Below are 17,965 nucleotides of genomic sequence, written 5' to 3'. Positions count from 1 at the left end.
TAAATATGTTATTGGGCTAAAATTGGGGTTGTGCAAATCATTATAATAATATATACAAATATGCTTTTAAATTTATTAGTATATGTTTACCATTACTTTTAAATTGGTATATGTTTACTATTATAAAAAAAAAAATACTTAACAATATATAAAAAATATAAATAAAAATAATTTAATAATTTTTTAATTGTCGAATTCCATACCCGCACTTGCACCTGAATTGGAATCTGCACCCATATTTCATTTTGTTTAGTCTATCACCATCACATTTAATGTCAATTAATAAATAAACAATCAAACAAATAAGAAATTTTTCTAAGAAAATATTTTTATTAAGTTTAGTGCCCTATCTTATTGTCAATTTCATAAATATAGGCGAGCCGTCAATTATCCTTTTAAAAAAAAATTAATTCCTTTTACCTTTATTTTATTTTTTTGACTACCTTTTTAGTTCTTAACATATTGTGCCCAATTTTTCAAGAACCAGATAGCTCTTCACTAATCAAACACATTTTGTTTCTTATCCGTTTGGCTAGTTCTTTTACCTTTATGCTATACACCTATACCAACCAAAAAAATAGAAGGAAAAAAAAATCATAATAGATAAGTTATTCAAAATAAAATAAGCACGTTGTGGAGAGTGGAGTCAGGTGTGGACTTCCCCCACCTTTGCACAAAAGGAAGAAAATGAAATTGCTAAAGCCCAAAAATGGATTGGATGAAGCAAGCTTTTGGGCTAGCAGCTGCACTAGTACTCACAAGGATTGAATGCGCAAGTGAAACCTAAACAAATGAAAGGAATTAGCCCTACCTTTATATAAGGAAGAGATGAATTCCTTACTTCTTGATAATGAGTTTGGCCCATCAATAGTATAGACAGTATTATAGACCAAGAGTGTTGACCCAAAAGCCTTGTGGAAGGTTATCTACCCCTTTTTTTTTTTTTTTATTCGTGTTTTTTAAAATACAATTTCATTTACAACCATTCCAAAGCTCGGCAAACTGTTAAACTGTTGTTGAGTAAGGTTTTGTAGAAAGAAAGAAAGAAAGTACCAAAAAAAAAAAAAAAAAACTTCATTTTCCCATTCCATAAAGGCCATTGCAGACGACAATGATGCGAAGTTGGTGCGCTAAGCTTCGGTCTCTATCCCTTCAATCGCCTCACCCTCTGCTCTCTATCTCTTCTTCTTCTTTTTCTTCTTTTACTTCACGCCGCGTCATCCACTCCTCCCCACAGCTTCACCAACCCCTCCATTTTGCTTCGTGTAGATCGAGGTTCAATGCCTCTTCAACAACCCATTATTCATTGGCTTTGCAGCCCTTTCTGGCTCCTCCGTTTCCTCCTTCTGTAAGTTGGGTTTATTCATTTTTTGGCTGTTTCCTTTTATGCCTGATTGGTTACTGAGAAAATGCCTGAAAGAGGAAGACCCTCTATTTTGAATGTCAAACTCTTGGCTTAATGGGGTTTGACTAATTCATGTTTAGTATGTTTGTTTACTGAGAATATGCCTGATAGAGGGAGACCCTGAATCTTGAATGTCAAAAGTCTTATTTAAACTCTTGGCTTCATGGGGTTTGACTAATTCATTTTAAGTATGTTTGGTTGCTGAGAAAATGCACGAAAGAGGAAGACCATGAATTTTGAATGTCAAAAGTTTTATTTAAACTCTTGGCTTAATGGGGTTTTTCTAATTCATGTTAAGTATGTTTGGTTACTGAGAAAAAGCCTGAAAGAGGAATACCGTGAATTTTGAATGTCAAAAGTTTTATTTAAACTCTTGGCTTAATGGGGCTTTGCTAATTCATGTAAAGTATGTTTGGTTAAATTCCTGAAAGAGGAATGGCCTGATTTTGAATTTCAAAACTCTTATTTAAACTCTTGGCTTGATGGGGTTTGACCAATTCATGATAAATTTTGAAATTAGAAGTTTTTATTGGTTGATATGTGTTCAGGTGAATCAAGTGCGGCATGTTTCATCGAGAGAGCGGAAGAAGAGGAGAAAGCCAATGACACCGGTCACGTCCAAGATAAAGAAAACCAAAATGAAGTTTTTTTCGTAGGTTTTTAGGCATTTATAGTTAGATCAATTTTATTTTAGTTATCATTCTTTTGTGGTGACTAAATCATTTTTGAGATGTCTTGGTCAGGTCTTTCAAGTCCAGGTTTAGGGTGATGAATGATGGGAATATTCGGCGTTGGAAGGAGGGAAAGCGGCACAATGCACATTTGAAGGTTTGTCTTTTCAAATCCCTTTCAAAACTGAACTATCAACTCCATTTTCAGTCTGATTGGAAAATTGAATAACATATAAAAAGCCCGATCGAAAATTTTCAGTATTATCTTACATATGACTTTTTGCTTCACTGCATTTGGAACTATTATATAGACTAGCAGATTTCTTCAACAAGGAAGTATATGCATATAATTTTGTTAGCAAGTTTGCATTATTGTAGTTTCCTCTCTTGGTGTATTTGACACCACACTATGTAATCTAGTTGTAACAAGTAGTATGAATGAAATACGAGTTAAAGACATTTGTTTCCTGTTATGTATAAAGGAATAGCCTAAGCCAATGAGCTCTTGTCCAAATGCCACTTCCTCCCTTTGTAAAAACAAGGTGGAGGGAAGGTCATGGGTTTGAACACCCATTGGGCATGTGTGTAATTTATGAATAGGAATAATGAAAAGAAAAGGGAATAGCCTAACCAACCTAGTTGACCATCAATTTCTTGGTTGGCAAACTAAATATAGTCAATAGTGGTCCTAACCTTACCAACACTAAAGGTGTATCTGTGAGCATTGAAAACTACCTGCTTCCTTGATAAAATCAACCTAGCCATACTAGTCATAACAAGCTAATGCTGATAGAATTTGTGGGACTTTTGCAGATTGACTAGATTCGATTGTAAACCTGGACCCCAGAAACCTTATAACCAAAGTGTCAAGACAACGTCTGAATGTCTTGTAGAATGCCAATTGGCATTGGCAGCTAGTGGTTTGAGAGAAAGCTAACAAAACCTTGTACAACAATGCTGTTAAAATATGCCTAGGCATACTTAAAAGTGTGGAATGCGAAGCCCCAGTATCCACTTTCACACTAGGTATACACACTCTTGATGTACCTCTTGATTTGTTTGATTTGATTTGGGAGTGACTATAACAAGGGAAATTATTGTTTGATTTGTTTCACACTCTTGATGCACACTCCTAACACACAATATCCACTTTCAATTCTCTCTCTCTCTCTCTCTCTCTCTCTCTCTCTCTCTCTCTCTATTTTTCATTTCCTCTTCTCTCTTAACCAAAATTTTCATATTTTAAACACAACTAATAAAATTAAAGGATTAAGGTTAATCTTTTTCAACAAGCAGTAATTAAATCAATATCAGTTCACAATTCTTAGTAACTTAAGCTTTTCAAATACGCAGTAATTATTCAACTCTGCACTACCTAAGTCAAAGCTCACAAGTACATCTAAAATAATGGCCTTATTTGTGATTCCCTTTTTTATAGGTAGATAGTGGGAAGGGAGGTGGGGTTGAAACCACAAATATATAACATCACAGAGGATGCCATTACCACTAGGCTATTTTAATTGAACCCCAGCTTAGTTGTGATTTCTAGAAGATGCAAATTACCAATGTCCAAAAATCCCTATTGTTAGAATTGTGGCTAAATAATTAAATTTACTATATCCCAATAGCTTAAACTTTTGGGACAATCGATAATTTAACATGGTATATCAAAGCATGAGGTCTTGAATTCAATCCATGTCTCTTCCACTCTACCTCCCATTTAAATTCCCACATGTTGGGCCTCACCTATTAAAAGGTAGTTTTGGCCTGCATGTGAGAGGAAGTGTTAGGATTGTGTGGTTAAATGATTAAATTTACCATATTTCAATAGTTTAAACTTTTTGGACAATCGTGATTTAACACCTATGATAATTTTAAGCATGATATCATATGTTCTTGTCTAACCCAAAAAATAGCTAGAAAAAAAAGAACAAGAAAAAAATATATCCATTTGGAATCTTAAAGAAATAGAAAATTCACGCAGCAACAAGACTACCGTAAGTAGCCAAACCCAAATGGCTATGCAAAACAGGCAATTCACATAAATGAAGTATACAAACACTTCCAAAATTAGCTCCACATTTAACATTTGAAGGATGTTAATATTACCGTATCTAGTTGACCTTATATATCTTTGAAAATCAGTTTCTGGAGGTTTTTGGTATGACATTTCTTCACGAGTTTCAAAGCTTGTTACCTATAACAGCAAATTAGTTTAATATCAAGTTGAATTGCATAAAAGCAAAAGGCATGCAAATAAAATATTATGTGAATACCTGTGGAAGATCAGAGATGGCATCTTGAAGAACAAGTGCCTTTTCTAGAACACGAGGTTGGTCTTCATCCAAAGCAACAGTATTGCGCTGCACAAGAAAAGGTAAAAAAATTAATGAATTAATAAATAAAAATACAAGAGTAAATGTTTTAATGTACTGTAGAACATTACCTCAAACTCAGGTGGAGGCCAATATCTAACAATCACATCGTGTGTTGGAAGCGGAAATTGGGGTAGTTTCTGCAAGAAGTGAAGAAGAGAAGAAGAATCAACTGCTTGTGTATTTACCTCATGGAAATGAAGCCATTTACTGGCCTGACAATAAATTTTTGAATGATATAACACCACCTTGTCCAATGATATAACAGCACTTGGTCAATGGTCTCCAGCTGATTTTTTTGGAAGCTTGAGGAGAATGAGACAAAGGAATCTGCTTCTCCTAAGTTGTTTTTGGTTATGATGGAGGTTTTCAATAGGGTGCTGAAGAAAGTTGAGGGTGCCGGCTTACTTCATTGTTTCAGGGTTGATGGTAGAAGGGTGGAGGGGAATGTGTTTCGCAACTTTTTTTTTTCTGGATAAGTAATAAGTTTTATTGATATCAAAAAAGGGACACCTAGTACACAGGGAGTGCACAAGGGTCAACAAATCAAGTACAAAAATTACAAGAATCAAGAAAAGAAGAAAATGATTGGTTTCGCAAAGCAGACAACTAATCCAATAGAGTTCTAAAGAGAAATAACTTGAGGTCTAGTATGGATATCTCATTATATTCAAAACACCTACTATTTCTTCCCCTTCAAAGAAACCACGTTGAACAATAGGGAAGATGCGTAAGAGTGCACCTACATGGTATGGATCTCTCATTCTTTTTTGTGATGCAAATGTGGATCAGATCTTTACATGTTTAGATGTTACTACTTTGTTTTCAGACTGTGGCAGGCTTGAAGGTTTACATGCGTACAAGTGAAATGGTTCCAATAGGGGAGGTTAATAACATGTATGCCTCGACAGAGATTTTGGGTTGTAGGGTTGGGACTTTGCCTATGTCTTTTCTTGGCATGCTGCTGGGGGCTTCTCATAAGTCACCTACTATTTGGAATCCTATTTTGGAAAAAATTGAGCGGAAGTTGGCCAGGTGGAAAAGTTTGTATTGGTCAAAAGGTAGTAGATTAATATTGCTTAAGAATACGTTATCTAGCCTTCCTACTAATTTTTTATCTCTTTTTACCATCCCTACTCATGTGGCTAACAAAATTGAGAAGTTGCAAAAGGATTTTTTCTGGGGTGACTGCAAGACACATTTGGTAAAATGGAATAAAGTGTGTGCACCTATGGCCAATGGTGGTTTAGGAGTAAGGAAACTAACTACTTTCAATAAAGCCTTACTAGGGAAATGGCAATGGCGTTTTGGGGTTGAGGAGACGGCTTTGGAGAAGGGTTGTAACTTTAAAGTTTGGGGAAGAGTGGGGGGCTGGACCTCCAAGTTGGGTAGGGGTGTACATGGGTGTGGTTTGTGAAAAAGTATCCGGATGGGTTGGGAGGCTTTTAGTAGAAATTCTTAGTTTGAGGCAAGGGTGGAGAATAGAGTGAAATTTTGGAAAGATCGGTGGTGTGGGGATATACCTCTCCAACTGACTTTCCTAATTTTGTATGAGATTGCTACTAATAGAAAGACCTCTGTAGACTCTTCTCTGGCATGGCAGAGGGCTGGGGATCGGAGAAGTTGGAATATTCATTTCATTCATGATCCAAATGATTAGGAGGTGAATGTAGTGGAGGAGTTCCTTCATACCTTGGAATCCAATATACCTTCAACAAATAATGGAGACCGTATGAGATGAAAGTTGACAAAAAATGGGGATTTTGACATCTGTTCGTTTTATAATGAGTTGCGAGGTTCTTCGCCCATTGTCTTTCCTTAGAAAGGTATTTGGAAGGTTAAGGTACCTCGGCGTGTTTCTTTCTTTGTTTGGACTGTAGCTTGGGATAAGATTCTTACGGGTGATAATTTGTGAAGTAGGGGTTTTGATTTTGTTGACTAGTGCATTATGTGTCATTGTAGTGGGGAGATACTGGATCATTTGCTACTTCATTATGAAAAGGCTTATTGGTTGTGGAGCTTTACTTTTAGATCTTTTGGTATTTCATGGGTCTTACCAAGATTGGTTGCAGATATTCTTTTTGGTTGGTGGAATTGGTTGGAGAAGCACTCTTCTAACATTTGGAATTTAATTCCATTGTGTTTAATGTGTATTTGGAAGGGCGTAATTGGCGGACTTTTGAGGACATGGAAAGCTCCGGAGACCAATTGCTTGCTTCTTTTACTGGTTCTCTTTTTTATTGGTCTAGGGTTTGAGGACTCACATCTAGTGATTATCTCCCTTTGTTCCTTAGTTCTCTCCTTCATACTTAATTTTATTCTTTGTTATTTTGTTTTTCTCTTTTTTGTAAACTTTGGTTTGCTTTGTGCCCTTTTTGCATAAAGCAACTTCTTGAATATACATCTTTCTTACTTATAAAAAAAAAATACTAACAATATATTACAATTCATGTAGCAATTATTCTTTTTTAATGTTCAATGGATGATTACAATCAAATGCAACCCCCCTATTATAGGCAAACCCTAACACAAAGAATTAAGTGGACAGTTGATATAGGGACATGTATGTAGATACTACAACAATACCAATGATAACAACAATTATAGTAATCTCACAAATGTTTCATAAAAAATATATTCTCAATTCAAAAGAAACAAGAAATAAAGATAATTCACCTCACTAGGGTGAGCACCCCACAAGAAAACACGCAAGCGAAATTGCGGAAGACCAAAACAGCCGGCAGCAATTGTTCCAAGCCTTGCTTGGTAATTCATACGTACCAAACGGCTTAATGCATATCTCCCAAGAGAAGCCTTGTCAAATCTCAAAATGTCAATGACATTTTCCATCAAGACAAACTTGGGCTTTAAAAATTCCACTATATCCATGAAGACTACAATTTGACGATTTCTATCATCAGCTAATGGGGAATCAATGTTTCTAAACCGATTATAACCACTTATTCCTTGGCAAGGAGGACCCCCACAAATAACATCAACATCACCCTGGAATTAATTTATAAATTAGGATGTGGTACAAAGGAAATAAATAATGTAAACTCTTATGGAATTTTGCCGGATCATACAATCAGTTGAATCTACTTACTGGCAGTGGCAAGATTTTCAATTTCAGCCCATTCTGAATAAAATCCTGTATCCTTTCTTGGCAATTACTGAGAAAATACAGTTATGCATGCATTGAGCAACAAGTTGAGAGAGAGAGAGAGAGAGAAATCTTTGGTCACAGAGAGTAATACCTTAATGCTTCTATTGGTTCCCATGTGTCTTCACTTGCACTATAACCCTTCCAATGCACCTAACGAAACAGCTAAGAGAAGAAAATCATCTTCACCAAACTACAATATCAAACAAGAGACAATGAATATAAAAATAATTCAAGACACAATTCAAGTAAAATTATGGCTACACCTTTCATATAGTTATTTTGCCTGGACTTTTTTTGTTTTTTTCCTAGATAGGTAATAAGACTTTTATTGAAGAAACTGAACACTGTGTTCACAATGGAGAACACTCTGAACAAGAAACAAATACAACAAGTTCAAGAACTAAAGCTTGTAGATTGTAAGAATTCAGAAATTGAAATACAATACATACAAACCCATTGAAACAAGGTACCAAAGAGGAGATTTTAAGAGGTCTAAGGGTCTCTCATTGCCCTCAAAGGTGCGAGTATTATGTTTTTGCCAAACTAACCACATTAAACATATCAGAACCATATTCCATATAGTTGACAGGTGCTTTCCAAACCAATTTCTTCAAGCAAAAAGAAGAGAGCTAACCATTTTTCGACATTACCCACTGAATCCCAAACACCCAAAAAACTGCACTCCATAAAGCACAAGAAAACTTATAATGGAGTAGAAGATGATCGACAAATTCCCCACCACAACAACACAAGCAACACCTATTAACCGGGAACTGACCTCTATCAACTAGATTATCAATGTTGAGTATCCAACCCCTAGCTGATGTCCATAAAGAGAGACCCCCATTTAGGCATCTTTGCACACCAAATGCACTCCCAAAGAAACACATTAATTTGAGGGCCAGACAACAGCTTATAGTAGGAGCGCACATCAAACACATCAGTCTTAATCAACTTCAAGTCAGATTATTAGCCCTCACCACTCAGCATAGAGGAATAAATAAGCCATAAAAAAGAACAAATATTTCCATAACAAAAATTTTGATTGGACTATAAGTTGTTATGATTACTTAGAGCACTCATACCAACCTCAACAAAGGGTATTTTTAGCTAAAATTTTACATGACAAACTAAAAAACGCCCCGGCATCAGGCTCGATAAACTGCCAAAAAAATTTTAGCAATGAACAATACCTCAAAACTCTTACTAATGTACTGTTCATCAACAAAACTAATATCTCTCTCTCTCTCTCTCTCTCACATGTATTTGTGACTTCTTCAAACCTCCATCAAAGCCACCACCACCAATAAAGATCGTCAACTCAACCCCCCCCCTCCTTTTTCTCACTCTCTCCTTGCTCACCCTCTCTCTCCGTCCGAATCTTTCTAGCCAAGACCCATGCTCCTTTTAACAGCCAATGCCACCATCGCTAGCAGTGGCTCTTGTACTCACTACTCCTTTCTCTCTTTACCCACACTCTCTATTTAATTGCTCTAAATCGGTTCAACCTAACTGACTTAAACCCAAACCGTCACCCTCTCTCTCTCTCTCTCTCCAAAGCCTAAATCAGTGCCTAAGGGATACTCAATAGCTTGCATAGGTTCCAGATCCATGAAGAAAAATTGCAAAGCTCACAAATCGAGTCTAAGTTGAGGCGTCACAATGGTGTTAATGTGAAAGGGGGCAGGGAAGAGATTAAAAAATATATTTATTCATTTTTAAAGAGTGAAATATAATATTTAAATATAGTAGAAAAATAAAAATTGTGCTAATGTAGGTTTCTGTTTGTTAAAATAGCAAGAGTGGAGTTTATTGGGTTAGTTACTTAGTTTAGCTAAAATTCTATAGAGGCTGATGTGGAACGCTCTAAATATCTATTTCTAATACCATATGTTGTATTTGTTTCTACTACTCATCGATCTAGTAAATGCAATGTTGCGAATTATTTAAATATCAACAATAATACTATTAGCTTATATGATCATTGAACAATGCTTAAGAACAACCATAGCAAAAGTTCCATTGGTCACATTTAGGCTTTAGCCAAAGGGCACAATATGAATGACAAGCTTTTTATTATAAATACCAAGTAAAAAAAACAGATAACTCTCAAATACTGTCACCAGATGGAATTTTCCACAAAAAGAGAGAACATCGTTTACCTTAAAATGTAATCCACGCTTGCCTTTCCTATTGGGTTTACCATAGCAAATATCAACTAGTCTAGAAACTTCATATTCACCAGGGGAAAACTCATCGTCACTAGAATTTTCATCACTTTTGTGTGATCTTAAGGTCTCAGCCCTTGATTGACGTGTTCTTCCTACATCACTGACCTTATAACGTCTACATAGCTTTTCCCATTCCTTCAATAGTTCTAGAAAATCCTCAGCAGTTTCATTCCTGACCTATATAATTAGGCATAAAAATATTTTGTAATACCTCCAAAAGACTTAATCATATTATGTTGAAATCTAGTAATAGATAAAGTTTACTCACGTGTGTATCTGGATGATTGAGTTTCAAACTTTTACATGCAGATTTATCACAATCAAGGGCCCATCTCTATAGTAGGGGAAAGAAAATAAGATAAGTTATAAAAGATAAAATAAGGCATCTAATTAGTATGAAATGCATGGAAATGAAACAAATTTTTTTACAGAAAGTACCGCTGCAAGATTAACACCAGAAAGTTTGGCACCAAGGCACAATCCAGTTGACATTCCACCACAACCAGAAAAAAGATCTAATAGTGCTAAGTCAGCTCCATGTGTTTCACAATTGGGTACATTCTCCAAGAAAGTTCTGGTGGCCATTGTATGGACAGACTTAATGCCATCAGGTGATGATGATACATTGTGACTCTTAACAGAATTATCTGAAGCAAATAAGAAATTTGACTACATTAATATATGAGATCTTAGTCTTCAGTCCCAATCGTTAGCTTGGAAGGCTAGGAGTTATACAAAATGAACTAGATATAGATGTCTGTTCTCAAACTTTTGAGGTAAAATAAAGAATATCAGATACTTAAAAAATATAGCACAGTATTGGTCAGATTTTATGGATCCTATGAACAAAGTAGGTCATATGACAATGAGCCTTGTGCACTGCAAATGGTCCTTTTTATCCTAGAGATGTTTCAGCAAACATCTTTTTGAACATTTTAATATTGAAAGAAATAAAATGAACAAATTGCATAATAAATTGAAGGCCTTCATGTGTATTTAAGTGGGATGATAAATGGAATGGAATGGGAATTAACACTCCAATTAGGTGGAGGGGGAAAAAGGAAAGGAAAAAGCTCAGGGATAGGAATAATCCTTTGATTGAGAAAAAAAGCGGACAGAGAAAGGATTTTTTTGGGGAGGGGAGGGGGCTTTTTGGCCGACTTTCAATCTCTCCAAGTCTAGCCAATCCCCCAAACCAATGGGCAGATATGGATGGAGACATAAATGCTTAACAACTTAATGTTGTGTTTGTAATTATGAATATATCCATAAGTAAATACATTTCTAAATAGGCCCCACAAGGAATCACATTTTAATTTTTTTTATAGGTAAAAAATAAAATTCTTAACGGTAGGGATCAATAATAGAATAAGTGATTTTCATCTTATTTCTCTTCTTTTTAATAAGTAAATAATTAATTACTAAAAGGGAAAAGAAAGCATAGCCATGTACAAAAGAAGTGTACAGCAGGTACACCAATATCAATCATCTCAAGCAAAGAATTAAAAGAGGAGCCGGAATCATTTACCCACTCAAACAAAGTTTTGAGGAATAAAAGCTTAAGGTCAGAAATAGAGGTTTCACATCTTTCAAATGTCCTGGCATTCTGCTCTCACCAAATGTCCCACATTAGGCAATAGGGGATCATACTCCAAAGTGCCACATTATGGCTCTTATCAAAATTGCCTTGCTAGCTTGGTAACAGCCTTTGGCATAACCCACTAACCCCCTTATAAATGGAGGAGCGGGTGATCAGTAGTCCCCCCTCCCCCCTTACAAATACAACACCAGTTGACAATAATTACTCAACGCTTCCTAAGGTTGTCAACAATTTAGATTTTCCACAAAGCTGTTGTCAAGTGAGAAAGCTGACCCTAGAGGGAATTTTCGGTGTCCGCATACTACTGCAAGAAAAAAAAGAGTGGGTGTGGAATGTAACATCTTAAAATAAGATCTTACCTCAAAAACATTCCAAGACAAAGGAGGGTATAGACTCCAGACCCCAATCATGAACTAGTTTGACAAGGAAAATATCCTAGTGGTAAGAGTCTACGACATGTATCAAGTGATCCCCCAACGCAGCATCTTTGTCTCATGCAATATTAAACAATTATAGGAATCTATCTTGCAGAGGAGGTCCATCACACCACAACTCAAGCCAAAATCTGATAGAAGAACCATCGCCAACCTTGAAGCTTGTATGCTGGTGAAAACCCTCCCAACCCATCTTAATAAATTTCCAAATACTTAACTTGTACGGCCCTTGAGGCTTGTTTGAACACTAGCCCCCCGTTGATCTTTCTTCTCTTCTATACAATCAAATTCATCCTTCTCATTTCTTCTAAACCCTTGTGCTTTCACCTCCCTTCTCTCTTAACTCCCAATACATGGGAAGAGGTGAAGAGGTCTGAACTCTTGAAAGCGAATAAGACTTACCATGCCTCTGTCTAATCTAGCTTTCTATTCAATTTCCATTACTAGAGAAATTCTAATTTTTATTATAATATTTTCTCCCACATCTTCCTTTTGTTGTTTCTTCAATACAACAGCATAAGTTGACCCAAAAGTTAGTCTCACATCATCTTAAGAGATCTAATTATGAGCCTCTACAAAACATCCAAACAATAATTTTTCTGCAATCAAGGAAACAACAATGCAGCAGTAACTTTAACTACACAAAGACATGAATTGTTCCATCTATTGTTGGGAAATTCAAGTACCATTGCTTCCGGTTAATATTATGGAATTCATGATCTAGACCAATGCAAGAGTGGAAGTTTTGTGCACTAGGTATGACCTTTATAATTTGTACCAATAGAATCATTCAATATTAATCAGGCGTCTACACCAATAAGCCAATTCCCCAACTAACAAAGATCAATGAACAAGTTCTAATAGCAATAAAGTTGGGGAGAGAAGGGGAAAACTAACAGCTATTGTATCCGCATGGCGCATGCTACACTGAAACTGCCATCTACCACCAGACTTTTATTAATTGTGTCATGTCGTGTAATGTTTTCCCCCAATAGATGGACACATTCTCTCCCTCTCTTCCTATTCCCCATTCTTTTTATCAACTAAACCCAGTACCATATGACTTCTCATTGGACCAAAACTTGATAATTTAAGAATGTGTATAAAAAATTTATTAAAAAAAAAAAAAATCTTCTAATGTCATCATGATCTCCCCCCACCCCCTCCTCCTTCACCCTGCAAATGACAACATGACTTCTCACTAGAGCAAACCTGATACTTAAGCAATTTGTTTTCAAAAAAGGTCTTCTACTGCCATCAAAGAGTTCGCACTATCCACATAGGCAATGTTTGCAAAAGCAAACGTTAAACAAATAATCGTTATCATTCAAGAACATTAACCTACTTACCAATTACCAAAGAGCGAAATGTGGAATAATCAACACAGTACTCCATATCATAATAGAAGTCAATCCTCGGAATAGAGTTCGATCTTAAACCTACCTGTAACAAAGGCACAAAACACATCAAAAGAATTCAACAATATAAGATCCAAGCTATATTTTTCTTTCAAAAAAGAATATTTAATAGAAAAGGCTAGCAGACAAGCTTGATGTGTACCTTAGGTGTTATTTGCTTAACAGTGACTTTTGAAATAATACAATCCAGCAAATTATCATTCATTATTGTAGAGTAGAACAGACGCCTCTTGTCATGAAATCCACCCTCATCTTGGATAACCTGAGCCAAAAAAAGAAATGTAAAAAAAAAAAAAGGATAACAAATTATTGAAAAGAACAAGTTTTATTCAACACAATTTTAATACTCACTGTGTCTTCAACTCTGTAAAACCACTGGACTCTGAAATAATGTTCTCCATCAGTTGTTTTGAAAAATTCCAAGATCCTACCTACATGTTTTTGCCCACCATCACCCTGTAACAAGTGTTTTGCATATAAATCAAAATATCCAGAAGTGAACTTAAGAAGTGGCACACTTTTTTTTTTCTTTTTTTGATCAAAGAAAAGAATCATCTTTAAACAATGTGCAAAGTGATAATTTGTAGTGACAACAAAAGAAAACAAAGATACAAAAGCTGAATTGAATAAATAAAAAATAAAATAAAAGTTCTTTTACCATTATATATGCACAATCTCCAAGGCTGAATATGCAATTGTCAATTTTAGCGTGAGCATAATGGCATTGCACATTCCAAATTATCTTATCTTCTTCTTCCTCACTGCCAAACATGCATAGCATTAAAAAAGAAAAAATAGAGAAAAAAAATACATGAAATACAACCAACCCAAAATAAATAAATAAAAAAACCAAAAAAACAAAACAAAACCAACGAGATAAGCTTGTGGTTATTACTCACTCAAAGTTTAAGTGATGACTATTAGATCTTTGACTCTGCAATTGAGAATAAAAACGCAATCAAAATTTTAGAAGTAAAATGTCAAATGCTTTAATATGGTGAATTCAAGATAAAATATCAATTCAGACAAAAACAGTGAATGTTACACCCCACAGCCAAAAAATTATGAACCATGCCATCACTCAATAGAATACAAATCAACTAGTCACATGGGAAAAGGGAACAAAACAATTAGACAAGGTTTCGATGCATATTAATAAGTAGGAAGGATTATAACAACTGGGAATAAGATCTCTTAAATTTCACGAATGATTTACCAGGAGGAACCTTTTTCTGGTCAATGCATTGTGAGCACCTAAATGATGCAATCAGAGAACATAAAACCATTTAGCATCAGCCATCATTGTGACAATTACCATAATAGCATCAACTGCTAGATGAATGTTCCAGTTAATTTCTTTCTCATCTTTTTCTGGAAGTCTTAAATTACACAAATTATATTTTGCTAACAAAGTAAACTCCTTCCGGCTCACAATAGATGATAACCTTTTTCTTTCTAGGTTGCCCATAAATACATGCATCTTTCCAAATTTGAAAGTTCAATCTCCCATATTACCTTCGCCTTTTCTTAAAATAATATAAAATTGCATGTCACCCATACCATTGCACGTATTGCAGAACTAAGGATAGTATTTAAATATAGAATATCAAAAAATGTGAAAATATGTAGCAAATAAAATTATCTTCACAGTTATTTTAATGGTAAATGATAGCCAATATATTCAATTTAGGAGGGGACTAAATCACATCAGAGTATCAGACTTTTATTAGTAACAAAAAATGATTCTATACAAATACCAACTTACCAAGATATAGAGCATTATATTCAATCAAAGCTATAATAATTGCAGATGAATCAGAGAGTCCAGAATAAATTATAGACAACAAACTAGAGAACTTTAATGAGGACTTGTATCTCAACTCTGTTGTAAAGTTAAAAACACTCTTTTTATATTTGGCTTTATTTCCATAAAAATAAAAATTTTAGTAACAACACATCAAGTATACAGAAAGTATACAGAAGCTCTGCCAAAATTATTAGTGGAACATAATAGATCCAGAATTTTAAATATAAAATGATGAAGGGACTACCTAAAGTAGTTATTCAGTCATACACAATATCAGGGATAAAGAATAACCACCTAGGCGTGCTACAATCTAAAGAGTTTCAGAATCAAGAACATCATGTTATCCCTAAATTCAAACAATTTGTTAGAGTTGGATTATAGGGACCAACCTTTTGTGTATAAATGGGTCTACAACCATTTAAATCACACAGAAATTAATAAAAACATCCCTTGGACACAATTTAAAAGATAAAAAATACATTAACAAAATAAATGATTAATGCTCAGAAATTGATGTAAAAAGTTTAAGTATAGCCACAATACATACAGACAGCAAACAAAAAGGGGTAGAACTGACTAATATATGTAGCCATGAGTGAAAGATAAGTACAAATTCAACGCCAACTGGTCAAGTAAAATCAATGCAAATAAAAATTCGATAATGACCTTCATTTCATAACGCCAATGCCACCTTTCTTGAGCTTCATCATCAGGAATTGGATCACCAATAAAGGAAGAGATATTTTTGGCCTTTTTGCGTTTCTCCTCTAAAGAAGCTGTGGCCTTAAATCTCTTTGAACACCGGTTCTCACCTGACTCTGTCGAATCAACAAAAGAACATTCATTTTTTCCATTTTCATCCTCAGACAAAGATGTTGCTTCTTTCAGAGATTGTTTCAAGTAATTTTCATCCAAATTAAATTTTCCAGAAGAGGGTATACTCATGTTGGAAGGCAGCTCATCTAATCTAGAAAATCCACTGGAAGTAGAGTCAACTTTCAAAACAACTTCAACTTCTTCTTCTTCTTGATTGGCACTAAAAAAGACAAACCTAAATTAGCAACATAAGTGGAATTGAAATGTAAGTAGACAACATACACCACGAAAAGCCATGTCAGCAGATTTTCACTCACTTTAATGTTAAGCTCTGACCTTCTGGTTTTTTGCTCTGTCAAATCCATAAACCCATACTCAGAAACCAATAAATTAAAAGGGAGTAACATATTAGCCTACAATAAACATTGAAGTAGCATGAAAAAAGTTGTGGACTATGTCCCAATGAGCTCTAGCTCAAAGGGAACTTCTGCATAAATAGGAACATGCATAACATGTAATAAGGTGAGACAGTAGTGGGCACCAAGTTTTGGGTTCGAAAGCTAATTTTATTTGAAAAAGGAGGAATTTGGTGATGTACCTATTCGTAAACAATACTTATTACTCGAGAAGATTCGTTCTCATTCAGGTGTTAAATGCTATAGAGCTTCATCGTCTATCTAGTGTGAGTGAGTGAGTGAGTGAATAAGGTATCCCATTTCATTTCACAATAAAAATACCTTGAGGCGGTCGGTTGATCTAGCATTTTGAGGCGAAGCGAATCTGGAAGTGGAAGAGCGTCGTCTCGGCGGTGGTGACTTTTCGGACATTCCCAAACTGCCCCCATCGGAACTCAATCTGGGCGACCTTCTGAAACCCTGAGACGGAGACGGAGACGGAGACAGCCTCGGCGACCTCCTCCTGACCACCTCGCATTGCATAATTGAAGTAGTTTTCTTAGCTACATTATCATTATTGACTTTTGGAGAGGAAGGCACCGGATCGCTGTTGCTCTCCTCAAGCGAAATCAGATGCAAAGATTCGGATTTGGATTTTGGAGAGGAAGACATTTTTGCTTGCTTTGCGATTTGGAATTTGAGAGAGATTCCAATTCCAAATCCGAATCTTAAAAATAGACTTATTCAAACAGACATCACGAGTGAGAGTGAGAGTGAGAGTGAGAGTGAGTGCGCGTCTGAATCTGAAATGTGTAAGAGAATACTCTGTGGATGTTTTGAATTTTGATTTTATAGAATAGAATAGGAGCGTGCAGCGCCACTGCTGATAGCTGATGCTGACACGAGGCCCGAGAGGGTGCTCTCTCTCTCTCTCTCTCTCTCTCTCTGTGTCCGTGACATGATTGGGTGAGATAGAGGCCTGGCTTGCTTACACTTATGGGTTGGTAGCATGTTTTTCGTACACTGGTAATTTGGGTGCCTTTTTTTTTGTTCTATTATGTCTAAAACAAGGACTTTTTTACTTACACTAGTGGAGTGGAGGAGTGGTGTGGTGAGTCATTACAGTCGATACACACTTTTTTGTGGCGGGAATTTTTGTCCCCACTGCTTTTTTTTGAATTAGAAAGTTCAAAACATGTATTGTATTTGTGCAAAGAGTTATCAATTAAATTAATTAACACAACCCATTTGTATGTGCTCAATCTCACTCCGACAGGGAGTCATGTATCTGTCAACACTTTTCAGTTTACAATGTTAGGTTCCCCAAACTGTACCGGAAAAATTAACCTTTTACATTCTACATTTCTACTGCAAAAAGAAAAGAAAAAATCCTTGTATTATGTACGCATAAAAAAAAAAAAAAAAAAAAAAAGCACTTTTAGGGGGTGTTTGGTAGAGTAGTTTGAAAATTGTTGTTTATTGTTTTTTGAAATACGTGTGGGTGAAAAAGTGTGTTGAAATGCGTGAAATGCTGTTTAAAAACTAAAAAATGCTGTTTGAAATGGCGTACCAAACGGGCCTTAGTCTCTCTTTTTTAGTTGCGCCTCTCTGTATTCCTAAAAAGGAAAAAATCATCTTTATTTTGGT

The 17,965-nt window shown here is 35.5% G+C and overlaps 2 protein-coding genes across 2 annotated transcripts; one reads left to right on the top strand and one right to left on the bottom strand.

The window, feature by feature from the left end:
• Positions 1-975: 975 nt before the first annotated feature.
• LOC112034180 (uncharacterized) lies at positions 976-3,160 on the top strand. Its single transcript, XM_065778556.1, has 4 exons — positions 976-1,348; positions 1,954-2,057; positions 2,149-2,233; positions 2,890-3,160. Exons 1-4 carry the CDS (start codon positions 1,112-1,114, stop codon positions 2,896-2,898), a joined length of 435 nt encoding a protein of 144 aa, XP_065634628.1. The 5' UTR covers positions 976-1,111; the 3' UTR covers positions 2,899-3,160.
• A 100-nt stretch (positions 3,161-3,260) lies between these two features.
• Positions 3,261-17,273, bottom strand: LOC112001521 (DNA (cytosine-5)-methyltransferase CMT2). The gene is made up of 18 exons (XM_024033697.2): positions 16,661-17,273; positions 16,241-16,275; positions 16,049-16,143; positions 15,774-15,925; positions 14,200-14,234; positions 13,959-14,061; positions 13,652-13,756; positions 13,443-13,562; positions 13,232-13,325; positions 10,287-10,495; positions 10,117-10,182; positions 9,780-10,025; positions 7,709-7,767; positions 7,558-7,624; positions 7,128-7,457; positions 4,523-4,591; positions 4,353-4,439; positions 3,261-4,273 (listed from the first exon to the last, which is right to left on the bottom strand). Exons 1-18 carry the CDS (start codon positions 16,988-16,990, stop codon positions 3,977-3,979), a joined length of 2,499 nt encoding a protein of 832 aa, XP_023889465.2. The 5' UTR covers positions 16,991-17,273; the 3' UTR covers positions 3,261-3,976.
• Positions 17,274-17,965: the final 692 nt, after the last annotated feature.

Source organism: Quercus suber, unplaced genomic scaffold (assembly GCF_002906115.3).
Source record: "Quercus suber isolate HL8 unplaced genomic scaffold, Cork oak 2.0 scaffold_186, whole genome shotgun sequence".
NCBI classification, from domain to species: Eukaryota; Viridiplantae; Streptophyta; class Magnoliopsida; order Fagales; family Fagaceae; genus Quercus; species Quercus suber.
Note: the sequence above shows the minus strand (reverse complement) of the source record. Positions and strands in the feature narration are given on the sequence as shown.